Source organism: Dermochelys coriacea, chromosome 15 (assembly GCF_009764565.3).
Source record: "Dermochelys coriacea isolate rDerCor1 chromosome 15, rDerCor1.pri.v4, whole genome shotgun sequence".
In the NCBI taxonomy this organism is placed as follows: domain Eukaryota; kingdom Metazoa; phylum Chordata; order Testudines; family Dermochelyidae; genus Dermochelys; species Dermochelys coriacea.
The window spans coordinates 10,924,814-10,951,462 of record NC_050082.1 but is presented as its reverse complement, the minus strand read 5'-3'; the positions used below and the strand labels follow the sequence as shown (position 1 = coordinate 10,951,462).

The window sequence follows — 26,649 nt, the reverse complement described above, 5'->3', positions numbered from 1 at the left end:
TGCAGCCCCCAGCCCCCGCGGGCGGGGTGGGGGCTGGCCTGCTGGCTCTGGCTGCTCTTGCATTGGCGGATGCAGGGAGGGAGGGGGCAGGAAGCGGGGGGGTGGGGGGAGCCCGAGTGGCTGGAGGGGGGGTCTCTGTGAAAAGGGTGGGGGGCGTTAGAACCCCAGAAGAGAGGAAAGTTTCCGGCGCTCCTGGTGCGGGTGCAGCGAGGCAGGCGGGGCCGGGGCCGGGCCCGACGGCGGCGGCGGCGCTTGGTCGGGGAACAGCAGCCGGGGGGCCCCCGCTGGATTTTTGTCGGGGGGGGTGGTATCGCCCCCCTCCTTCTCCTCCCCCCAGGGGTGAAAGTGCAAGAGGAAGTGCAGCCGCTGCCATCTTTCCTCCGCTCCAAACACACAGGGACGGACGGAGCCGGCAGCCCGGAGCCCCCTCCCGCTTTGCCCGCTGCAGCCGCGCCGCGCGCCCCGGCCCGCTGCGGCCTCCGCGCCTCGTGGCGGCCGGGCCCGGGCGGAGCTCGCGCCGCCTCAGCTGCTGCCGCTCCAGCTCCGTGCTGCGCGCGCGCGCCCCTCCGCCGCCTCAGCCTTTTGTTTCCCCCCCCCCCCCAATCCCCTCGCGCTTTGCAGGCAGCGCGCGCCGCCGCCGCCGCCGGGCCTGGACAGCCGCGGGGAGGGGGAGGAAGCGGCGCGCGCCGCCGGGCAGCCTGAGAACCAGCGCCGCCTGCAGGCCGCCGGGGGCAGCGCAGCCCCATGGAGCGGGTGAGCGAGGCCGCCGCCTGCGGCCCGTCGGCGGGCTGCTACACCTACCAGGTGAGCCGGCACAGCGCCGACATGCTGCACGGCCTCAACCAGCAGCGCAAGAACGGCGGCCGCTTCTGCGACGTGCTGCTGCGGGTGGGCGACGAGAGCTTCCCCGCGCACCGGGCCGTGCTGGCCGCCTGCAGCGAGTACTTCGAGTCGGTCTTCAGCGCGCAGCTGGGCGAGGGGGCCGGCGGCGGCGGGGGCGGCGCGGAAGGGGGCGCCGCGGAGGCCGGGGCCGGCGGCGGCGGGGGGGCGGCGGCGGGCGGGCGGGAGCTGGAGATGCACACCATCAGCTCCAAGGTCTTCGGGGACATCCTGGACTTCGCCTACACCTCGCGCATCGTGGTGCGGCTGGAGAGCTTCCCCGAGCTCATGACGGCCGCCAAGTTCCTCCTCATGCGCTCCGTCATCGACATCTGCCAGGAGGTCATCAAGCAGTCCAACGTGCAGATCCTGGTGCCCCCCGCCCGCCCGGACATCATGCTCTTCCGCCCCAGCGCCGCCGACCTGGGCTTCCCCCTCGACATGACCAACGGGGCCGGCCTGGCGCCCAATGGCAACGGCATCGCCGGCATGCCCGAAGACGAGGCCACGCGGGCCGCCCTCACCGCCGCCCAGTCCTCCTTGCCCGTCCTGCAAGGCGTCGACCGCCTGCCCATGGTGGCGGGACCCTTGTCGCCACCCCTGCTGGCCTCGCCCTTCCAGAACGTGGGCACCAGTGCCCCCACTTTGGGCACCAAGAGGGGCAGGGGTCGCCCCCGCAAAGCAAACCTCTTGGACTCGATGATGTTTGGTACACCAGGGGGCCTGCGTGAGGCTGGCATCCTTCCTTGTGGCCTCTGTGGGAAAGTGTTTACCGACGCCAATCGTCTGCGGCAGCATGAGGCTCAGCATGGGGTGACCAGCTTACAGTTGGGTTACATAGACATCCCACCACCAAGGCTTGGTGAAAACGGGGTGCCTGGTCAGGACGATCCTGACGCCCCCCGAAAGAGGAGCAGGACAAGGAAGCAGGTGGCCTGTGAGATCTGTGGCAAGATTTTTCGGGACGTGTACCACCTGAATCGGCACAAGCTGTCGCACTCCGGCGAGAAGCCATATTCTTGTCCAGTGTGTGGGCTACGGTTCAAGCGGAAAGACAGGATGTCCTATCATGTTCGGTCTCACGATGGCTCTGTGGGAAAGCCCTACATCTGCCAGAGTTGTGGAAAAGGCTTCTCCAGGTAAGAGGACACTGATGTGAACCATAAATGGAAAAGACCCAGAAGGTTATCTAATCCACCTCTTGAGGACCAGTGTAGAATTCTACACTGCTAGTTTTAAGTACCCCAAGGAATGGGACTTTCATCGCTTTTTTGGGGAGACTATTTTACAGCTCTGTAGAAGAGTTAACTAGTAATTAAATCACAAAATGGGGAGTTGGATGAGTCCTGGGTAACATTCCCAGTTTTGTCGTGATGGTGGGCAAGTTACTCTTCTGTGAAATGGGTATTGAAATAACTGGGTGTTCAGAGGCTTAATTATGGGTTGTGAAGTGATTTGAAGCCCTCCACTGCAAGTTGCTATTGAAGTGCAAAGTATTAATAGATCTTAAAATGACTTTTTTCTGATTAACAGTCTACATTTTCATTGTCTTAACTTCACTCCATTTGTCCTAGTGTGTAATCACCCAGATATGAATGAAGAGTTGATATTTCAAAGTCTGTGGCAACAGCTATCTCTTTAACACATGGTCTTTGTGTCCTTTGTGTTTACAGCATCCTGAAGGGGATCCTGTTCTACCCTGCAGTATACATAAGATCTGTGCATTTAATGTGGCTATTTGTTGTCACTTAAGTGAACTCCCACAAACAAGTGGATCTTTGATACTGCCTTAATATGGTTTGTGTGTATATTGTGGTTTGAGTTCAGGAATGAATCTGAGACTTAGGTCCTTCTCAAGTTCGGTGTTCAATTTGAGGATAGGGTAGATAAGGGAAAAGAGTCAACACCAGCCTTCCTACTTCTATAACATCCCTAGTTAATGACAGGTTTCAGAGTAGCAGCCGTGTTAGTCTGTATTCGCAAAAAGAAAAGGAGTACTTGTGGCACTTTAGAGACTAACAAATTTATTTGAGCGTAAGCTTTCGTGAGCTACAGCTCACTTCAATCACAGGTTTCAGAGTAGCAGCCGTGTTAGTCTGTATTCGCAAAAAGAAAAGGAGTACTTGTGGCACCTTAGAGACTAACAAATTTATTAGAGCATAAGCTTTCGTGAGCTACAGCTCACTTCATCGGATGCATTTGGTGGAAAAAACAGAGGAGAGATTTATATACACACACACAGAGAACATGAAACAATGGGTTTATCCAATTCAGCAGTCTCTCGTTGGAGTCTGTTTTTGAAGCTTTTTTGTTGAAGTATAGCCACTCTTAGGTCTGTGATCGAGTGACCAGAGAGATTGAAGTGTTCTCCAACTGGTTTTTGAATGTTATAATTCTTGACGTCTGATTTGTGTCCATTCATTCTTTTACGTAGAGACTGTCCAGTTTGGCCAATGTACATGGCAGAGGGGCATTGCTGGCACATGATGGCATATATCACATTGGTAGATGCGCAGGTGAACGAGCCTCTGATAGTGTGGCTGATGTGATTAGGCCCTATGATGGTATCCCCTGAATAGATATGTGGACAGAGTTGGCAACGGGCTTTGTTGCAAGGATAGGTTCCTGGGTTAGTGGTTCTGTTGTGTGGTGTGTGGTTGCTGGTGAGTATTTGCTTCAGATTGGGGGGCTGTCTGTAAGCAAGGACTGGTCTGTCTCCCAAGATCTGAGAGAGCGATGGCTCGTCCTTCAGGATAGATAGATAATGGACACAAATCAGACGTCAAGAATTATAACATTCAAAAACCAGTTGCAGAACACTTCAATCTCTCTGGTCACTCGATCACAGACCTAAGAGTGGCTATACTTCAACAAAAAAGCTTCAAAAACAGACTCCAAGGAGAGACTGCTGAATTGGAATTAATTTGCAAACTGGATACAATTAACTTAGGCTTGAATAGAGACTGGGAATGGATGAGTCATTACACAAAGTAAAACTATTTCCCCATGGTATTTCTCCCTCCCACTCCACCCCCCACTGTTCCTCTGATATTCTTGTTAACTGCTGGAATTAGCCTACCTGCTTGTCACCATGAAAGGTTTTCCTCCTTCCCCCCCCTGCTGTTGGTGATGGCTTATCTTAAGTGATCACTCTCCTTACAGTGTGTATGATAAACCCATTGTTTCATGTTCTCTGTGTGTGTGTATATAAATCTCTCCTCTGTTTTTTCCACCAAATGCATCCGATGAAGTGAGCTGTAGCTCACGAAAGCTTATGCTCTAATAAATTTGTTAGTCTCTAAGGTGCCACAAGTACTCCAGCTCACTTCAATGCATCTGATGAAGTGAGCTGTAGCTCACGAGAGCTTACGCTCAAATAAATTTGTTAGTCTCTAAGGTGCCACAAATACTCCTATCCCTAGTTAATGGATCTGAGCTCTTTCGCTTGCCCTGGCTGGTGAGAAGGAACTGAGATGTTAACTAGTAAGCAGTGGAATTCTGCTTTCGATAAAGATACCCCAGGAATATAAACTTAAAAACCTTTGACCCTGTTGAATCTGCTCTGGTAATAAGGACAAGGGCTTTTTGCTATACAAACAATCTGTGATAAAGATGAGCTCTCCAATAACTGGCAAGTTCAGGAATGTTTTAAGACAAAAAACTAGATACAGAAACAGTATCAACTTGAAATCTAATCACCATGAGAAGATAAAAGTACTTTCACATCCTGTACTTGCCCCTGAGATCCCCTGCCAGTTTTTACTTTCCAATCACACTTTAATAAAAGAAAAATCTCCCTGCTGTTGCTGTACTGAAAGACTTCCACGCATAAAATAAAGTAACTGACTGATTCTCCAAGGTACTGAAAATTTAGTGTTCCCATTGAGTTCAGAAAACCAGGGCCTAATGTTAAAGGGGGAACAGTGAAAATGTCTACATGCTTTCGTAAAATAAAAAACTGAAAAATAGAGAATCTTTTTTTTCTCTAGTCTTCTAGTTTTAGTAATCTTAAGTGTTATACAAAAGCGTGTAAACAAAATAAATCAGACAGAAGTGTGATGTTTAACTTTACAGTGTGCCTTTAGTTCAAGGATTAATTCGGGGGGCATCCCTGAAGTCCATAGGTATGTACTAGGAGTTTAAACCTCTGATTAGTCTTTCCAGTTTAATAGTCCCAGCGCACCTGCCCAGGCATCAGGTTTAACAGCTTAACTGTGGAGTTAACTCCGTCTTCAGTCTCCAGAAAATGAATTCCACTCAGCTCTCTCTGACTGGCTGAGACTAGAAAGTTGGGGGAGGAGAGTTGGAGAACTAGTTTCCAAGCAGGTTTGGCCTCATACAATGAAAAGCTTTCTTCCCACCCAGAGAAACACCCATTAGGAAAATCATTAGCTATTCAGGCTTCCCTCCTTCAAAACAAGCTTTACCAATCGCTGGGAATGGACTAACTTCTTTCAATAATAATTTGCTCTTCTACAGCATCTTCTAGCTGAGGCCCTCAAAGTACTCTACAAATGTTATTTATGCCTCACAGCATAGTTGTGAGGGAGGACAATATTTTTCCATGTTATATATTAGGAAATTGAGACACAAAAGTAGAACTTCATGCCAAAATTTTCATACTGGGGTGCCTAAAGTTGGATTTGTAAATCCATATTTGGACACCTAAATCAAAATGGCCTGACTTTAAAATGCTCAGCACTTCTGACACTAAGATCACTGATTTAGGTGTCCAAATATGAATGTAGAAGTCCAACTGTAGGCATCCCAGTATGAAAACTTTGACCTAGATCTCCTGATTATTCTGATCAGTATTTCCTTGCAGAGGGATGGCAGGATATTGATCAGGGTAGAGCTCTGACTGTTTCTGATCTTTGTCTCCAGAAGTAAAATATAATGGGTTGTTTGAATGAACTGGAGCCCAGACACACCAGAGAGAACTTTTCTTGGAGTGGATGCAATAGTGGCTTCTATTTTTAATGTTTGTTTTCAAGTATGTGTGTGTGTGTGTCTATATACATATATAAATACATATATATATATTTTTTTAAGGCCAGACCACTTGAATGGGCACATCAAACAGGTGCACACGTCGGAGAGACCTCATAAGTGTCAGGTAGGAGCAAGGGGATAAATGAGGGTTTATATCTTTTTATTTAAAAAAAAAAAAGGCAATGAATGTACATGTGTGCAAAGAATGATCAAACATTGATAGAAATATCATGTATGTGTGAACTGAGATAAATATGTTTGTAACTAATCGCATTCAACAAACTGACAGCTGCTTTACATTCCTCTCTCTACCCTCCCCCCACCACTCCCTATTGCATCTCCTGCTGCTCTGGTCCTCCTGTTTCCCCTCCCCCTCTACCAGATGTTCTTTCTTGCTGCTCTATCCCAGTCCCCACCCTGGAAACCTTACCCTGCTGCTTTGTCCCTTAGCTGTCTCAAATGATGCCTTTTTTCTCTTCTGTAGTTCAATGGCCACTAACAAGAGGCTCAAATTCTGGCTTTAATTTTTTAATATAATTTCAAATACAGTTGATAATTTAACTTCACTTGCCGTGAAGCTCTTTGTATAACAGCCTTCAGAACATTGCACTGAGCAAAACTGGAAGCTTTTTTTCAGCAAGGATATGGGTGACATCAGCACAGTATCCTTTGAAATGCAGTGTAATATCAACTTGCATAGTTCTTTACAGTTAAACAATAAGTCTTCCATTAAGGTTTAAAACCAAATCAAGATTGACCTTTTATAATCCATTTGCGGGCCGGGTGGGAGAGTAGTTAACAGGCACCTGGGCAAAACAGTTTCCATTATGACCCCCTGTCTTCAAACGCTTTTATGGTAAATTTCTGAAATATTTGCTTCTTGGGCTAAAATTTTCCATGGGTGGTATCTGAAGAAAGGTGAATTTTACAGAAAGTTGGAGCAAAATCCCGTCAGTTTTCTTTGAGGTCAGTGAGGGTGGGGGAGAAATTTTTCCATTCTAAAAAATTCTAACCCCATCCTGTCTGACTGTTGCCTCTTTAACCTGCATTTTTCTGTCTCCTGACACATGCCCGTTTTTCTTCCAAATTGTGGGGGATTGTGGGATGTTTTTGCAGTTTAAAGTAATCCAATGAGCAGATTTTCAGAGATATAGAGCACCTAAAGCAGGGGTGGGCAAACTTTTTGTCCCGAGGGCCACATCTGGAGGGGGAAATTGTATGCAGGGCCATGAATGTAGGGCAGGGGGTTGGCATGCGGGAGGGGGTGCAGTTGAAGGAAGGGGATCAGGGCAAGAGGTTGGGGTGCGGGCTGCAGGAGGGGGCTCAGGCCAGGGGTTGGGATGTGGGAGGGGACTCAGGCCAGGGAGTGCGGGGTACAGGAGGGTTTCGGGCTCTGGCCCAGTGCCGCTTACCTCGAAGGGTGGCAGCAGGGCGCAGTGGAGATACGGCAGGCTCCCCACCTACCCTGGCCTCGTACCACTCTCGGAAGCGGCCAGCATGTCCGGCAGTGGCTCCTGGGGGTGGGGTGGGGCAGGCAGTGCTGCCATGCATTGCCCTTGCCTGCAGGTACCATCCCCAAAGCTCCCATTGGCTGCGGTTCCCCTTTCCTAGCCAATGGGAGCTGCGGGGGGCAGTGCTTGCAGGCGAGGGCAGCGCACGGAGCCCTCTGTCCCCCTCCCCCTCCAGGGGCCACAGGGACGTGGTGCCAGCTGCTTCTGGGAGTGGCGCGGGGCCAGGGAAGGCAGGGAGCCTGCGTTAGCCCCGCTGCACCACAGGGCTGGCAATCCCCCGGGCTGGGTTGAAAGCTCTGACGGGCCGTAGTTTGTCCTCCTCTGACCTAAAGGCTCCTATTGACCTCATTGGGAGTTGTAGGAGCACCTTTGAAAATCAGGCCATAGGGCCTTCAAGCCAATTAAACACCTTAAACCCATCTAAAGTCTTAAATTGGCTTAAGTTTCTTAAGATGATATAAGGCTATAGATCAGCTTAAATCAGAAGAATTCCCAAACCACAATTTTTGTAAAAACAAGGTGACTAGTTATATGTAGTGAGGACGCCTTAAAGATTTTTTTAAATGCACACTTAAGTGTGTGTGTATAAATATCTATATATAATATAGATATTCATACACAGGTATGGACATGTGTACTTAGCCTACAATGCTAGCAGAAACTCATCATTCTTTGGCCAGCTGGTGTGAAGCTTACAGAAAGTGTGCAGTTTACTAGTAACACTGATAATCACTAATTGTCCTTTGTTAACTGATACCTGTTAGGAAACAGAGAAATTTTCTTTCATTTAGGAGTATTAAATGTAAACAACTAAATTCCTGCAAATCTGAGGGTGCATTGAGCACTCAAAAGTCAAGAAATACAAAAGTTAAGGTTCAACACACAACCTTAACTCTGCCCTTTACATATATGCATTATATGAGCACAGTTTCTTAGAATAATCTCCTATCTCTAGAATTGTAGAAAATGCCGCAAGATATTATATAAGAAAATGGTATAATTAATGATTATTAGGATAGTGACAGAATTAAGACTGCGAGTTCAACAATAGCTTGTGCTTGACTTTTGACTGCTTAATTGTTCGAACTTAATGTGGCCATAATATTTAATATAAATAAGGTGTAGAAGATTCGTTGAAGACCTACTATTTGTTTTGCAAAAACTACATGGCAGCACCCTGTCAGAATTACAACATTTCTCTGCATATACACATACATCTGTGTGTGTGTATGATGCACATCACAGAAAGGATATCATTCTGGAAAACAGTGCTGTAAATTTGTTTCAAATCTAAAATATATACTGTATACTAATGTGCCTTTCCTTCTAGTTATCTCTTGAGAAATAACTTTCCCTCCCATAGAACTATCTTTCCTAGTCACCAAGTTTGGGCATCGAGGAGCAAAATAGCTCAATATTGGTATGTTGCTTCTCCACACCCCACCACCATTTTTCCTTGATTTCACTCGAAAATCAGTGATGCTGTTTTAGCTCCCCCTAGTGGCAGTTAGAGCTCCTTAGAGAATTTCTGTTATGTACAAATGACAAGTCCTTGAACCATCGTAATTACAAAGGAGAAGTATTGTTTTGGCAAAGAGAAAAATGTTTTCTAGGCTCCTCTATTTTAAAGACATTCTTCAGAATGGTGCTGTACGATCTGTCACTTACCTGAGTCCCTACGTGCATCTTTGCATACCAGTGAGGCGCCAAAGTGATATCACAGCACTGTGGATTCTGGGCCATCAACACAAACATAACTTCAGGGCAGCTGAAATGAATCTGTGGTGAGGAGGAGATGGCCATGTGCTAAATGCCACTTATACAGGTCACTGTTAGAATTAGTCCACACATAACACTGCACCTACCTCACTTAAAAAGAGAGCTTGTCTCTGCAGACAAGCACCTGATTCCACCTTTTCCCTTCCTCTTCAAACAGACTCCGAATGGGGAAGGATGCTCTCTACAGAGCCAGGTAATCTGAGAAATCAGATCCAATAAGTTGCTTTGGTGTCCAAGGCAGACACCAAATGGAACTCTGGATACTTTTTCTCCCTGGTAAAATTTTAATTTTTTAAATCTGTCAATTAAGTGCTTGGCATGGGAGAAGGGCTAAGTCAGTTTGCTGGCCATAATGGGATAGTTCAGGTTGCTGCCCTGGGGGCCTGACATGGGATTGAGGTGCTTTATGTGCTGGGTTGATTACTTTGTAGGGATTGGTACTAATGTCAGGCTGCAGGGTGGGAGGAATGATGGTTTGAAAGTAATGTGGACTGAAATAGCAGGGAAAGATGGGGGAGAGAGATCAGAGATTCATTATTTCTCAGGGAAGACGGCACAGCTGACAGTCCTAGTTAACATCTGGCAATTTAAATAAACGAGAGAAAATACAAGTTGTTAAAAATCAAGCTACATGTATTTGAAAAAATACAAATACAAACTATTTATTGAAATTTACCTAAAATTGGCATTCCAAATCCAGTGCTTTTCCCCTTGATTTCAATGCAGAATGAGTTTCTTCCTGTCCTAATTTCTCTTACTTCCTGCCTATTAGCAGGAAAATGGCAGCCATCCTGGAATAAGCTCAGAGACATCCACAGCCATAGAAAAGTTGAAACTTCAAGAGGTATTTCTTAAACAATGTTATTTTAAACTTTTTTATATATTCTTTTTTGGTCTATTTATCTACCTATGCAATGTTTGATAGGAAAGCACTGGAGTTTTCCTTTATTATTAATAACAATTAATAATAATTACTTCGCACTCATTTAGCACTTTACATCTTTAAAGCCTTTTACAAACATTAACTAATATTAACTGTAAGAGGTTTTCTCCAAACCTGGTCCTGTCTCCCTTGTGTGATTCAGCTAAACTGGTTTGTGCTTTCTCAACTGGACCCTTATTTTTGTTTTTTAGACTCTTTTTGCATGTCTGATCAGTACATAGCTTATCCAGGAATGGACTCTGTAAAAATTGGCAGTAAGACTGATTATCAAACAGAAATACAATTGTATTACCCCCACCCTAAGATTTCCACTTGATATGTTCAATGTAGGATAGATGATAGTTTTAATTTTAACATATGAGGATTTGTGTCTATGTCATTGAACTGATGCCCAGATATTCCGAATGCATTTATACACAAGCTTGCTGTCACTTGATATTGAATTATTGGTGATGGAGCTTTTGACTTTCATGCTCCGCTGCTCAGGAACACACGTTAACTTTACCTCCAACAGGTTGATTTGTTGTTGGAATCCTTACTTAAAGACTTATTTGTTTCCAGTAGCATTTTGCTAAATGAAAGCTACACCTATTTTGCTCAGCGCTGTGTCCTGAGAGCTCATATGAGGAGAAATCTCTTTCTCTTTCATGTTAAAGAAATTACTTTTTTTCCCTTCATCTTTTGTGACTTACAAGTTTTTCTCTAGTGAGGTCAGTGACATTCCATATATCACAGCAATCCATGTTTGTATCACTGTATTTTTTTAACTATATTAGGAACTGATCCTGCAAGGTACTGACTGTTCTGTTTGTTTAAGAGTACCCTCAACTTCCATTGAAATAAAGTACTTAGCACCTCACAAGATTGCCCCTTTAGGGCCTGATCCAAAGCCTACTGAAGCCAGCAGGTGCCTTTCAAATAACTTTAGTGGGCTTAGGATCAGGCACTTAGTGACAGCTATGTAAAATTCTACAGATGAACTTCTATTGTATTGCCAGTTTCATTTATTTTAAGCTACTGTGTTGTAATCGCAGTGCAGTAGTTACGTTGTTATCCTAACAAAATCTACTTTACAGTGAAACAGCTGCCTAAAAAGTAAACCACTACTTCTGAAAAGGCAAAAAATCATTCCCTAGATTTATATAATCTCCTAGGGAGCTGTGATATAAACCATGTGTCTCAATATTTCACCTAAAGGGTGCTGTGGTACAAGCCAATCACGGTGCAACCTTGAATTTTGTTGTTTTCATCCAACTGGACTGGTCGCTCTGATATTTCTGGTTTTCTCTGTCCTCCATATGTGAGCATTGTGTTCAGATTGCATTTTTTTCTATAATATGTTGGTAAAGTTTTGATTGCTTTCATGTATGCTAATGATATGATCAGCCTTGCAAAACTGTGAAAAACATACTAGCCAAAGCACAAAATCTGCTTGCCTACATTCTGCAATTATGATGACGATGCGGGTGGGGATGGATGTCTCACTCATCTGTCAAATTATTTTCCTGGTGTGAATGGGCAAGTAGAATTTTGCAAGGTTGACATGTATAGTTATAATTATATGTTGTTGTTTTACCCTAAGTTCATCTTGTTACATAATAGTAACTGGAGTATGATACCATAACAGGGATCAAGTTATCCACTGTAAACAGATTACACAGTGCCATTCTGAGGTCTCTCTGCACTATGGATGCCAACATGGTTCTCCTTCTGTAGTGCCCTCTGTGATCCTGTCAATCCAACCTTACTTTCTGGTCTCTGATGCTTTGTTTATACATCATTGGGGATCCAAGGGGAAACCATAGAGACTAGAGTCAAATTGATGAGATCACAAAGTGAATGCAGGAAGGAACTAGAGGGATTGATGTGAGCCTGGCTTATGTGACTATGATATCACTATAAAATGAGCTAGGATAGATTCTAATGGGACTGGAGTGGACTTTTCAAGAAAGACAATGCAAATCTATTTACATTACTAAATATGACTTGTGAAGTTTTAGTAACAGATTTCAGTGAGGAGCTGAGGCGTTTTAGACCTGTGGTTTTTTTACTCACATTTTACAGACTATATTGTTTCAAAGCTGCTTTCTTTATGTCAAGTCCTAATCCTGGTGCCTGCTCCTTTTTGAGCAGTAACATTGCATCCTTTGCAGTGTGATGGTAACCTGGATTGCCTGTTTGGGGAAAATTAACTCATGATTGTCGCTTGTGTCCATATGCAGGGTTTGAGTGTCTTACGGTGGGGGTCATGTAGTATAGATATGGTTATATGAACACTTGCGGCAGATTTGGTGACTCACACTGTTCTCCTTCTACCTGCAGACCTGTAATGCTTCCTTTGCCACCCGTGACCGACTGCGCTCACACCTAGCATGCCATGAAGACAAAGTTCCATGCCAGGTGTGTGGAAAGTACTTGCGGGCAGCATACATGGCAGATCATTTGAAGAAACACAGTGAAGGACCAAGCAACTTCTGCACTATCTGTAACCGAGGTAATGATGAGCTGTCTCTTTATTTCAGGGGAATAGTGCAAGGCAGAGGCAGCACTAAGCTCTGTAATGCTGTCTGCAGCAGGAAGAGATCATACCATAGCTTCCCTTGTTGTTTTCCTCATTGAACAATAAACATCTTGAAATTGATGAAAGTATTGGCCTGACCTTTGGACATGAGTAGGTGTTTAATATTCCTTCTCTGATGAAGTTTAAATTAAATACAGAGCCTAGCATTTTTGGATGGAGCTACAGTTTTTTGCCAAATTCCCCTCCCACATCCCTCCAAAGTAACCAGTTCCTGCTTGCCATGACACTATTCACTGTGCACCTGCTCACTATCACAGGGCTGGACTAATTACCCTGGGGAGGGTCTGGGAGAAGATCTTTGGTTTCATTTTACATAAGTATATGTGATATGCTGGTTCCCTCTTAGCCTCCTGCATCAGAAGTGGAGCTCAGCTGCTCTCTCGTTTTGAACCCTAGCAATTCTTTTGTGCTGGGTTACGTTTACAAGGTGGCTTTGTAAGAAAAAGAGCCAGAAACAGACTTTCATTTATAAAACAAACAAAGCTAAGCTTCTCCATTACATATGTATTTTCTACAAATTGAGGAGCAAGGCCTGCAGATTTAGGTAGCGTGAGACCTGAAGGTAGGCTACGGATAAACAGGACAAAGTTTCTGGAAGAAAGAAGATTTCAGAGTAGCAGCCGTGTTAGTCTGTATCCGCAAAAAGAAAAGGAGTACTTGTGGCACCTTAGAGACTAACAAATTTATTTGAGCATAAGCTTTTGTGAGCTACAGCTTATGCTCAAACAAATTTGTTCGTCTCTAAGGTGCCACAAGTACTCCTTTTCTTTTTGCGGAAGAAAGAAGCTAAAAGGTAATGGAGTCTTAAGACCAGACTGACTGATGATATGAGACTCTTAAAACACTGAAGTAAAGATGCTACTTCAGAACAATGCTGTAGATTGCAAGAGAGACATGCAGCTGGTGCTAGGTGAACAAAAATACACTTGTGCATGTCTGCACACTTTTGTTAGCAGCGGTGGAATAACAGTTGGTTTTCAGGGAGGGTGAAAAGTTACCTACTAGAGGATTTCCTTGAATAGTCCATCTGTGTAGGAAGCATCAAAGTTAGTGATTAGGAAAGGGTTCAGAGATAGTAAAAGAGAGCAAAAGGATTCCCAGAATGAAGAGGCAGGATATAGAGGGACTCCTGACACACAAGGAAAGGACTGATCCAGGTATTGTATCAAAAGCACTGTATTTTCTGGTCTCGAGACATTTGGCTTCTACTTCACATATCTAGCTATACACTGGTTTATTGCTTGCACAGAACCCTGACCAACACTTTGCTAATTTTTGAAGTGTACCTGCTAGTAATTTATAACAATTATTACAGGTAAGGGATGTTTCTGCATGGAATGAACTTGGTGTTGGATAAAAAAAAGTTGTTAGGTTGTTGAATGGATTGGTTTCACGTGTGGGAACACTTTTGGTGTGTTGGAGGTGGCCGCTGTCAGTTATGGGACTGCCTTTTGGGTTTGTTGAAGGGGTCTATTTTTAGTTCCATTTTCCAATTGAAGGGAGCTGATATCTATTGAGAGAATATAGTTGTTACATAGTTGAAAGGTTGGGGACAGTGTGCAGGATAGGAACATTTGGGTGGTTAGAGTAGGTAAAGATGAATAGTGAGCGACTTACTAAATTATGAAAGAGCCATTGTCCACAGTAGAAACACCTTTTGGGTCCTTAAAGTGAATTAAGCTTTTGCATGGAAATCCTCAGGGTTCTTAAAGTCCATGAATTTGGATATTAAAATGAATATAGGCCTCCTTCAAGGGAGGGCCTGACTTCTGAAAAACTTTTTCTTTAACTTATCCTGACAACTCTTGCATTGAGATTCAGAAGCCCCTGATCCAAGCTCTCTTCAGCTATGTCCTCAGTCAAACCTGATGCATAGCACATTGAAAATTGATTCATGTTAACTGGAACTGGAATATTTCTTGGATTTGAGAACCTGGGATTCACCCTAACAGCCACTGGATGTCACTGCTGCTCCTCAAAAATTCAACCAGGAAAACAAAGGCATTGGTTTGGCCATCAGACAATACAATGATTAATAAAGGCTATTTAAACGATACAGTTATAAGCAGAAATCTAAATAAAATGTAAGTTCTGGGGGGGAGGGGGTGTGTGTGGAAAGGTGGAGGGATCTGATGAGCATCCTAGATAGCAGACAGCTTTTAAAAGTGCTGCTTTTTTTTTTTCTACACTTCACTGTGTTCATGTGCTTTGTCAGAGAGAGAGACATTAGGCTGTTGTGAACTTAAATTTCTACCAGCACCTACAAATAATAGTTAAAGACTGGCCATCTGCAGTTAAAATTCAAGGAAGTAAGCTTATTAATCTCTTAAGTACAGACTGAACTTGTTGAGCAAGTGTGGCATCATATGCTAAGAACTTAGTGGGATACTTACTGCTTAAAAGTGACATGGATAAGAAGTTTGAAAGCCCTAGTTCAAGATGTCTGATGATAGTCAGTAGATAATGTGAACTGTTCTGTCTAGAAGTTCCTATAAACTGCAGACCAGCGAGAAATCATAGAATATCAGGGTTGGAAGGGACCTCAGGAGGTCATCTAGTCCAACCCCCTGCTCAAAGCAGGACCAATTCCCAATTTTTGCCCCAGATCCCTAAATGGCCCCCCTCAAGGAATGAACTCACAACCCTGGGTTTAGCAGGCCAATGCTCATGAAATGCACTGGAAAATTTCATACTAAGAAACCATGATAGAGGTTCATGTCAACAGAATCTGTGGAAGTTTTTCTTCCTCCCTGGAGGTGATTGTGCTAAGAATAGTTTATTTTGATCTTCCCCTTTAAATGCATTTTGGTCTACTGCTTCCTTGGAATGGTAACTTAAGTAATGCTGGCTATGGTAACTGTAGAGCAAGAAGAAAAGATTTTTAAAATTTTTTAAATGAATCTGGGACCAGATTCTGGCCAAGCTTGGGCAACCGAGGAGGAAGAAAGCAAGGACTCTTGGGCAGATGAGGAAGAGGTTCTTGTGTGTATACATATATTTTAGTGTTAAAGTGAGGATGGAAAATATGGGCTTAATTTGTTGTTTTATTCTGACTGACTGAGAGATTTTCTATGGAAAGCTAGTGATGTGCATCTTACTGTCCTAAAGGTATAGGGGACTCTTCCTGGAACTTGGAAGGAACAGTCACAGATCTGTTACACACAGACACCTAGGGCATCTTTATCTTTCCTGGTTTTTTATTTTTTTTTTTTATAAAAAAAAATTATTTTATTTTACAGAGGAAAGATACGGTCTTCAAAAATCACCACCTCCGAGTCAGTTCAAGGAGATTTGTATAATTAGGATGTTAATGCTTAGAATGATTATTAGCATCCATAGTTAATCTTGACAGGTTTCAGAGTAGCAGCCGTGTTAGTCTGTATTCGCAAAAAGAAAAGGAGTACTTTTGGCACCTTAGACTAACAAATTTATTTGAGCATAAGCTTTCGTGAGCTACAGCTCACTTTATCCGATGAATCCGATGAAGTGAGCTGTAGCTCACGAAAGCTTATGCTCAAATAAATTTGTTAGTCTCTAAGGTGCCACAAGTACTCCTTTTTCTTTTTATAATTAATCTTGTTTGCCCTGGGAAGCTGTACTTTCTGGGAAGGGGTTTCTGTAAAGGAGTTGTGCAATAGAGGAACTGTAATACCTTAGAAATCTAAGTACTTGGAAAACAATTTTCAAAAATCCATCACTGTCAGTATGTCTGTTTAGTGACTTGGACTCCTTTCTCTCTCTGAGGGGGCAGCCATTTTGCTGATACTTGTCAACAGGGGCTCCATTTGATGATGCAGAGTAGGGTTTAGATGGTTTTGCCAAAAGGAAGTATTGGACACTGAGATTTAAAAAGTTGCTGTGAGGAAAGTTCTGTAAGTTCATTTTTAATATTGGTTTGTTTATCTGAACAGTTAATACATCAACTTTAACTTAATTTTAATAAACTTATTTTTAATCAAAATATTCTTTATAAAGGCAAATTAATTGTATTTAGTTAATCAAACTGTCAACTGCTGCGTCCTGTCTAATTGTTGCATATTTTCTCTTATTCTATTCTAAGATCCTTAGAAATGTTATGTACTGGTTTAGGCTGGGTTTAGGCTCAAAGGAAGATAGAGGAGATAAGCATCCAAAACCCTTAGACTCCTTTGACAATCTTAGCATTGTTCTTTTTAATAAGATATAGTGATTAGAAAGTGCAACATAAGACAGACACTTCTTGTTAAGGACATGTCCAGTTTCCATGCCACAGGCATCGAATGAGTCAACTAATGCCACAGGTTCTGCTCCTGGTGGACTCACCTTCTATGTAAGGTGTGGTGTTCAGACTGAGAATACCTTGTAATTATTTTGATAGAAGGATGAATTCCTGCCATTCTTCCTGCTGGGCTTAAAGTGATTGGTAAAGGCCAGGGGCTGGAGGCATTTGTCTGCTGATCTAGCTATATCCAGTTTAGACTCTATGAACAGGGTGCATCCTGCATTTCTTCTTGGGAAGAGTTCATTACAGACCAAACACTTCTGTTTGGTAGGAGGTAGGCTACTTCCTTCCTGTTCCTGTGCATGTTTGAAAGGCTTAAAATGCTTTCAAAGAAGAAGCAGGATCTGCTCCCTGGAGCTGTGAAATGTGTATGTGGATAGGGCAGTAGATGAGATGGGGTTGGGTGGTTTTTTGTTTTTTTTAAGACTCTCTTTAAATCTCACCATGGTTTGTTTTCAAGAAGGGTTTAAGAAGTGATGGATTGTCCCTTGGGAATCCTCCACCGCTCTTGCTAGGATAGACACGTACCTATTTATAATTCTGGCCTTATGTAAATCTTGGACTGTGATCTTTCTCAAGATCTGATTATGCTAAAAATCTCACTTTATCGTAGCTGCCTATGAAGTAGCTTTTATTCATACTGCTTTGGTAGAAGTTGCTGGTTCACCCCTTCATCTACCAAGTGCATAGAAGAAACCAAGGTACTTTTCAGGAAACTTTCACTATATAAACTTCATTGTATAAAAAAAAAAAAAAGTGTTTCCTGCAGGTGGAATCACAGAACTTCCCAAAGACTACCATGTTATGATTGTTCCCAATCTAGATTCTTTTTTGTGAACTGCAGTGAAACATAAGAACATAAGAATGGCCCTACTGGGTCAGACCAAAGGTCTATCTAGCCCAGTATCTTGTCATCCAACATTTGCCAGTGCCAGGTGCCCCAGAGGGAATGACCAGAACAGGTAATCATCAAGTGATCCATCCCCTGTCGCTCATTCCCAGCTTCTGGCAAACAGAGGCTAGAGACACCATTCCTGCCCATCCTGGTTAATAGCCATTGATGGACCTATCCTCCATTAATTTATCTAGTTCTTTTTTGAACCCTGTTATGGTCTTGGCTTTCACAACATCCTCTGGCAAGGAGTTCCACAGGTTGACTGTGAGTTGTGTGAAGAAATACTTCCTTTTATTTGTTTTAAACCTGCTGCCTATTAATTTGTATTTGGTGACCCCTAGTTCTTGTGTTATGAGAAGTAGTAAAAACACTTCCTTATCTACTTTCTCTGCACCAGTCATGATTTTGTAGACCTCAATCATATCTCCCCTTAGCCGGCTCTTTTCCAAGCTGAAAAGTCCCAGTCTTATTAATCTCTCCTCATACGGAAGCCTTTCCATACCCCTAATCATTTTTATTGCCCTTTTCTGAACCTTTTCCAATTTCAATATTTCTTTTTTTTTTAGATGGGGTGACCACATCTGCATACAGTATTCAAGATGTGAGCATACCATGGATTTATATAGAGGCAACATGATATTTTCTGTCCAATTATCTAGCCCATTCTTAATTATTCCCAGCATTCTGTTAGCTTTTTTGACTGCTGCTGCACATTGAGTGGATGTTTTCAGAGAACTATCCACAGTGACTCCAAGATCTCTTTCTTGAGTGGTAACAGCTAATTTAGACCCCATCATTTTATATATATATAGTTGGGATTATGCTTTCCAATGTGCATTACTTTGCATTTTCAACATTAAATTTCATCAGCCATTTTGTTGACCAGTCACCCAGTTTTGAGAGATCCTTTTGTAGCTCTTCACAGTCTGCCTGGGTCTTACTATCTTCAGTAATTTTGCATCATCTGCAAATTTTGCCACCTCACTGTTTATCCCTTTTTCCAGATCATTTATGAATATGTTGAATAGGACTGGTCTCAGAACAGACTCCTGGGTAACACCACTATTTACCTCTCTCCATTCTGAAAACTGACCATTTATACCTACCCTTTGTTTCCTATCTTTTAACAAGTTACCAATCCATGAGAGCACCTTCCCTCTAATCCCGTGGCAGTTTACTTTGCATAAGAGCTTTTGGTGAGGGACCTTGTCAAAGGCTTTCTGAAAATCTAAGTATACTATATCCACTGGTTCCACTTAGTCCACCTGCTTGTTGACCCCCTCAAAGAATTATAGTAGATTCGTGAGGCATGATTTCCCTTTACTAAAACCATGTTGACTCTTCCTCAACAAATTCTGTTCATCTATATGTCTGACAATATTGTTCTTTATTATAGTTTCAACCAGTTTGCCCGGTACTGAAGTCAGGCTTACAAGCCTGCAATTGCCGGGATCACCTCTGGAACCCTTTTTAAGAATTGGCGTCACATTAGCCATCCTCCAGTCATTTGGTACAGAAGCTGATTTAAATGGTAGGTTACAGACTACAGTTAGTAGTTCTGCAATTTCACATTTGAGTTCCTTCAGAACTCTTGGGTGAATACCATCTGGTCCTGGTGACTTATTGCTGTTTAATTTATTAATTTGTTCCAAAACCTCCTCTCTAATGACACCTCAATCTGGAACAGTTCCTCAGATCTGTCACCTAAAAAGAACGGCTCAGGTTTGGGAATCTCCCTCACATCCTCAGCCATGAAGACCGATGCAAAGAAGTTATTTAGTTTCTCTGCAATGCCTTATTGTCCTTGAGTGCTCCTTTAGCACCTTGATCATCCAGTAGCCCCACTGGTTGTTTAGCATGCTTCCTGCTTCTGATGTACTTTAAAAAAATAAAATAAAATAAAAAATTTGCTATACTTTTTGAGTCTTTGGCTAACTTCCTCAAATACTTTTTTGGCCTTCCTAATTGCATTTTTACACTTCATTTGTCAGTGTTTATGCTCCTTTCTATTTTCCTCACTAGGATTTAACTTCCACTTTTTAAAGGATGCCTTTTTGCCTCTCACTGCTGCTTTTACTTTGTTGTTTAGCCACTGTGGCTCCTTTTTGGTTCTCTTACTATGTTTTTTAATTTGGGGTATACATTTAAGTTGAACCTCTATTATGGTGTCTTTAAAAAGTTTCTATGCAGCTTGCAGAGATTTCACTTTTGCACTGTACCCTTTAATTTCTGTTTAACTAACCTCCTCATTTTTGTGTAGTTCCCCTTTCTGAAATTAAATGCTACATTGTTGGGCCGATGTGGTGTTTTTCCTGCCACAGGGAAATTAAATTTAATTATATTATGGTCACTATTACCAAGAAGTCCAGCTATATTCACCTCTTGGACCAGATCCTGTGCTCCACTTAGGACTGAATCAAGAATTGCCTCTCCTTTGGTGAGTTCCAGGACGAGCTGCTCCAAGAAGCAGTCATTTAAGGTGTCAAGAAACTTTATCTCTGCATCCTGTCCTGAGGTGACATGTGCCCAGTCAATATGGAGATAATTGAAATCGCCCATTATTATTAGTTATTTTTTAATTTTAATAGCCTATTTTAATTTTTAATCTCCCTGAGCATTTCACAGTCACTATCACCATCCTGGTCAGGTGGTCAGTAATATATCCCTACCACTACAGTCTTCTTCTTATTAGAACATAGAATATCTCTGGATAGAAATTTCATGGTACATTTTGATTCATTTACAATTTTTACCTCATTTGATTCTACGCTTTCTTTCACATATAATGCCACTCCCCCACCAGCACGACCTGTTCTGTCCTTCCGATATATTTTGTACCCTGGTATTACTGATTCCCATTGATTAAGTTTCTGTGATGCCTATTATATCAATATCTTCATTTAATACGAGGCACTCTAGTTCACCCATTTTATTATTTAGACTTTTAGCATTAGTATATAAGCACTTTGTCTCCTTTTAGTGTCTGCCATTACACGAAACACAGACTTTAAAACAGTACTTAATACAGAAATCTCTGGCAAGTTGAAAATAAGTTCCTACTTCATAGTCCTCTTTCACAGTTTGGTTCTGAGTTTGCTATATTTCAGCATCCACATAGTTCTGGCGCACTTACTGTGAAATAAGGAAAGAAAGTTTCTATCCCTAAGTAGCTTGCAGCTTAGTTGGAAGTATAACCATCACATCTGTATGATATGCCCATTTCACTCACAACCCAACTTTGATTCTTTCTTCATTTGCTGTGAATTTTAGCAGAGGAAGGGTTATATTTTCGTTGTCAATGCAACGTACTCAGTATCACGCTTTGAGTCCTTGGATAAATTTTATTTCAGAGGAATATATTCTTCCCTTCAGTGCTTTTGACAACTGATTTGGCCAAGACACCACTGTTCTTCACTGTTTTTTAAAAGTGAATATTTTTGCTAGGTCACTGTTGTGGTTTTCTTGTTGGATCCACAATGCTGTCTCCATATTCTGATTCTCTGCAGCTCAGCTGCTCTCAGGAGACAGTCCTTGTTCCACCCCAGTGATAAAAGCAGCCTGTATGCTTCCTTTTTCTTCTCCAACGGGTTGCTATGGGCATTCTGTAATTGGGCTTGTAACTAAATCCTCTGAGATCGTAAGGATTTATGATGCATTATTCTTTCTGAACTTCAGGTTCTAGTGAAAGTCTCTGCATAGTAAGAGCCATTCTGTAGGAAAGGTATGGGGATTTTTACTCTGAAACAGAGTTCAGTTTAAAGTCAATACCTGGAGTAGATGACTTTGTTTTGCCAATTAAGGCCTTGTTTATGCTAGAAAGTTGTGCCACTATAGTTAAAGTGGGACAACCCTCCTACTTGGGATGCATTTATATCAGCGTATTAAGGTGCTTTATACCACGATAGCTATCTCTGTATGGAAAGGTGAATAAGTTGTACTTGTATAAGGTATCTTTATACCGATATAACTGCATCCACACAAGGGTTTGTACTGGTATAACTATATTGGTTTAAAAAAAACACCTCACCAAACCAACATAATTATACCAGTACAATTTTCAAGTGTAGACCAGGCCTATTTAGTGGCCAAAATGTAAATCTCATCTCTTTTCTGTACATTTGGGGTTTTTTGTTTTTGGTTTTTTTTTTGGTTTTTAACAAGCAAAAAGAAGAGTGAGTTTCTGCTTATGTGACTATACCGGCGGAGCTTGTGCCCCATTGTGATCCTTACAGGGAAAGGTTTCTAATATGAAAGTACCACAATGACGTCAGTTATTGATAAGGTTGAAAGATTCCTCAAATATCTGGCTTCTTTATCATCCAGTTATGGGCCTCATGATCTTCAGAGTAATTGCCACAACTTCTAAAAGCTAATGAAAGAGTGCTAACAAAAATATTTGAGATGAATGATCATATTACAGGGAAAAGTGAAACAGGCGAACCCCAAAACATGAGCCCTTCTTAAAATCATAGGAAAGTGGCAAGGAATTACTGGCAGGTTCTAAATAACAGTTATGTTTGTAATTTCTCTTAATATGTTCTCTTATACTCTGCATAAGCAGAAAGTTTCAGGACTTTGCTTTTGCAAAGGTGAAAGATTCTAGGGTGTCTTCTTCTTTGCAGTAACATTTTGTATACACACTCATGCACAAGTTTTGTTCTCCCCACAGAACTAGTAAATCCTCTGTGGAAAGCTCTATTTCACATTTGATCCTTAGTTAGATCTAACATAAGGGTCCTACTTCAGCAAGTTAGTGTGAGTCTCTTAAGGGTGACTAGCAGGAAGAGAGAGAAGGATAAAAGGAACAGGGAAGGCAGATGTGTGTCTTTGCTGGTGGCAGGATCTCATCTCCTTTTATCTTGTTTAGGTTTCTCCTCTGCCTCCTACTTAAAGGTCCATGTTAAAACCCACCACGGTGTTCCCCTTCCCCAGGTCTCCAGGCACCAGGAGCCCATCCCGAATGGGGGAGCAGCGTTCCACTGCGTCAGGACCTATGGCATCAAAGGCAAGCGACTCCCTGCTCTGCACTTTGCTTCTTTGCACAGGACTTTGTGTTGTGGGGGTCTGGGTTGGGCATGGGAAAGGGGAGGAGGGAAAGACAGGGTAGTCCTAAGGAGAAGCTTAGCAAGAAGTGGAGAGGTTACATAGAGCTCATTTCTATAGTTTGTGCAAGGATCTCTCTGGGTACTTTATTGGGGAAAGTAGTAGAAATACTTCAACTTTTGGTAGCTTCCTTAACTTTACAGATGGAAAAGACCTGTTCGGTCATCTAGCTCCTCTTCCTGTGAGCAGATTGTGCTTGAATCTTACCTGAGGGTTGTGAGTTGGGAAGGATAAACTTATAGCTCAATCTAGAATCTGGTACTGCCAAGATTCCCCAGTTGCTCTTGAGATGTTCCAAGACTGATTACAACCCCTGTATAGACCCATTTCTGATTCCCCTGGAGGGAAAGTCCGGAAGATACTTGTCTGATAGAAGTCATGACAGTCCATTTATTTCAGCACAAATAGGTGAGGAGCCACATAGATATTTTTAGTTAAACTTTTTTTGCCTCTCTCACACTGTGGTTGAGAAGAAGGATAAGGATATTGACTGCTTCTATTTAGATGTCACTAATATTTAGTTTTGCTTTTGCTTAAAGTAAGTTATCTTTTTCAGAGTGGTTAAAATTATTTAATTTGTAAATATCCTCTGTAAAATTAGTTATTAATATGTGCACAGTAATTTCCTTTTTGCCTCTCAGTTTTGGACCATCTGTATCCTTGGTCGAAGCTGGAACAGCAGAAAACCTCTCTCTGATATCGGAAACCATGGCTGTCCCAAAAAATTGGGGTTACTTTTGCCCTGGAGTTCAGAACAGAGCTGAGTTAAGCATACCCTGTGCTCTGTCTTGTGCTGATGGGATGTCACAGTTGTGTAGCTTTCTTTCTATGGGAGTCCTCACAGAGTTGCTACAGAAGCTCCTTGGTTCTGGGTTGTGTGCTGATTTAAAAAGCGTTTCTCCCTAGTGGTATCTTGATTTCATGCATGTCCTGTTTTGATTGCTAATGCTGATTCCACAGAAAGTCTGTCTTATGAAACATGGCCTTTCAGGGTTAGGAGTAGAATTAAGTTTGTATTCTGAGATTTGTTTGGGGAGTATGTCTGGGTTTGCCATGCTTATACATATGTCATGAGAGAGGATCATAGAAAAGCTTTCTTGGTACATTGCCAGAATAGGATGGGGGAACACCCCAAACATACCAGTGACACAGCTAGGGTATGTGTTGAAGTAACTGAGAATAATGCACTTTATTCTGAGGAGCCTCTTGAGACTATATAGAACTGCATCTCCAGGAGCAGAGCAACCTCTACTCCCATGCTGGGATATTGGTGATGGAATAGTTCCAGGTTTCTTCACCTCTTGCCCAAAAAGTTGCGCACTGTGATTCCACCCAGAAGTGCCTGCTTCATTTCAATGCTGCGTAAAGTGACTCCAGCATCTAAACATGCATGATAATATCTCCAGTAGAATCTCAGAGTTACTAAGACCTTGGGAATGGAGGTTGTTTGTAACTCTGAAATGTTCGTAACTGAACAAAACGTTATAGTTGTTCTTTCAAAAGTTTACAACTGAACATTGACTTAATACAGCTTTGAAACTTTACTATGCAGAAGAAAAATGCTGCTTTTAACCATCTTAATTTAAATGAAACAAGCACAGAGACAGTTTCCTTATCTTGTCAAATCTTTTTGTAAACTTTCCCTTTATTTTTTAGTAGTTTACATTTAACAGAATACTGTACATGGTGGGGTTTTTTTATTTGTTTGTTTGTTTTTTGGTCTGCTGCTGCTGCCTGATTCCATGCTTCCAGCTCCAAATTAGGTGTGTGGTTGACCCGTCAGTTCGTAACTCTGGTGTTCGTAACTGTGAGGTTCTATTGTACATTTATATAGTGTCTTACATCTCAAAGGGGGCATCATAAGGGCACTATATAAATATAAGAGGATATTCTGGATACCTCCACTATCACTACAAATCTATAATGTAAACTCGGGGTGCTGGGAGATGGAGCATGTCCAGGCTCTGCAGAAGAGAGACTTAGGTGCCCAGTACTTCATTACATGGAGGAGTATATCTAGTAGGTCTGTAGCATTCTGTCATTTTGGGTAATAGTGAATCAGCTGGTGACTACACCTTTTACTTAAAAGCATTTTAGAATAGCACTCTTGGGAGATAAGGTTCTGAAAACTTGTCTTGTTGTTTTTTCCATAGAAGGCCAGAAATGCTCACATTCGGACCCGATTGAGAGTTCTGATTCCTACGGCGACCTCTCTGATGCCAGTGACCTCAAGACTCCTGAGAAACAGAGTGCCAATGGGTCCTTCTCCTGTGATATGGCAGTCACCAAAAACAAAATGGAGCCGGAGGGAGAGAAGAAGTACCCCTGCCCTGAATGTGGCAGCTTTTTCAGATCCAAGTCTTACCTGAACAAACATATACAGAAAGTTCACGTCAGAGCCCTTGGGGGCCCATTGGGAGACCTGGGTCCTGCTCTAGGGTCCCCTTTTTCACCCCAACAGAACATGTCTCTTTTGGAGTCATTTGGGTTTCAGATCGTCCAGTCAGCATTTGCATCATCCCTGGTGGATCCAGAGGTCGACCAGCAACCAATGGGGCCAGAGGGGAAATGAGACCAGTTTAACCTTAACAAACAAAGCAGCCGTCTGGTTATACCTATAAGACGCTGTGAATGAGAGAAGAAATAATGAAATTTGGTTCTATAGTTGAGAAATTCGTATTCATTTTAGTTCCCCTCCCTGTCTACCCTCCTTTAAACCTTCTTTAGGGAAAAGAAAGCTTCTTGCCTGACAACCTGCAGAAAATCTGCATGACCCTGAATGAGAGATGTGACCTAAAACACAACATGGAGTGCCAGAGCTCCAGTGTGGTCTTTTAGAATAAATAAAAGCCACCAATGGTGGTCAGAATTGTAAACAGCCCTAGTGACCCAAACATGTGGGGAACTAGGTTTTATGCCTTTGCCCTCTTTCCCCCCCCATCCCCAAAAAAAACCCACAGTAAGTTTTTTACACACACCGATTACTGACTGCTCATAACATAAACAAAAGCCCTGTGGTACCTAGCAGGTAACGGTGCAGATGTCCTTTTAAAAATTGATTTTTTAAGAAGGCAAAAGAATTTGGACCCCTTCTGCCATTTGTGAGGCTGTGAGTGCTGCAGCAGGAACTAACTTGCTGAGGAAAATCACCATTCAAAACAGGTTGTTTTTGTTAACTTTTAACCATTAAACTTGCTGTCAGGTTTTTAATTCTCTATTATTATTATTTTAGGACTCTGTTGTAGTGAATTGCTACTGAAAAGCCAGACTAAGGCGATATACAGAGCGCTCTTAAAGCAGCAGTCACGTTAGGGTTAGTATTAATTTTTTTTTTAGATGTATCATAATTAATAACTTGGCTAGTTAATTGTTTTAAGTCTATCAAAGAAATAGTTTTATCCAAAAAAAAAAAAAAAAAGGAAGAAAATACCTGTGTGGTCTGGTTGGTTGGTGCTCATTCGATGTGTTGGTACCTAGAAGATGAACATGGTCAGCAATCGGGTAACCTATCTGTACCACTGACTTGTTTAGTGTGAATAAACCCAGGGTTCACAGAGTGATTTTGAATTAATCGGATTGGACTGTATTAAAGAAGTTAGTATGTTACTTTACATCCCCTTGTTTTGTCTGGTTTTTGAGCAATTTAGCCACCTCTCTGAAAGGTGTGCAGTTGAGATCCAGGAAAAGGGACACTAGTCCTTCTCT

The 26,649-nt window shown here is 42.4% G+C and overlaps 1 protein-coding gene across 9 annotated transcripts; it reads left to right on the top strand.

Annotated features, from left to right (window-relative positions):
- Nucleotides 1-628: 628 nt before the first annotated feature.
- PATZ1 (POZ/BTB and AT hook containing zinc finger 1) lies at nt 629-26,555 on the top strand. 9 transcript variants are annotated; one of them, XM_038373907.2, is made up of 7 exons: nt 629-2,018; nt 5,932-5,995; nt 9,934-10,005; nt 12,427-12,598; nt 22,774-22,846; nt 23,586-23,708; nt 25,098-25,281. In XM_038373907.2, exons 1-7 carry the CDS (start codon nt 745-747, stop codon nt 25,129-25,131), a joined length of 1,812 nt encoding a protein of 603 aa, XP_038229835.1. In that variant the 5' UTR covers nt 629-744; the 3' UTR covers nt 25,132-25,281. The 9 variants fall into 9 exon arrangements, 8 of the variants coding, with proteins under 8 accessions (XP_038229835.1, XP_038229836.1, XP_038229837.1 ...); XR_005289088.2 differs by having other exon boundaries at nt 633-2,018; nt 22,709-22,846; nt 25,098-25,233; XM_038373911.2 differs by lacking the exon at nt 23,586-23,708 and adding an exon at nt 9,319-9,354 and having other exon boundaries at nt 636-2,018; nt 22,709-22,846; nt 25,098-26,555.
- Nucleotides 26,556-26,649: the final 94 nt, after the last annotated feature.

Bases quoted from the DNA above. Each gene is read 5' to 3' on its own strand.
- PATZ1 (XM_038373911.2), top strand. From the start codon at position 745: ATGGAGCGGGTGAGCGAGGCCGCCGCCTGCGGCCCGTCGGCGGGCTGC. The intron at 9,355-9,933 runs GTAATCTGAGAA...CCTGCCTATTAG, and splicing joins GATGCTCTCTACAGAGCCAG to CAGGAAAATGGCAGCCATCC. The intron at 10,006-12,426 runs GTATTTCTTAAA...TTCTACCTGCAG, and splicing joins AAAAGTTGAAACTTCAAGAG to ACCTGTAATGCTTCCTTTGC.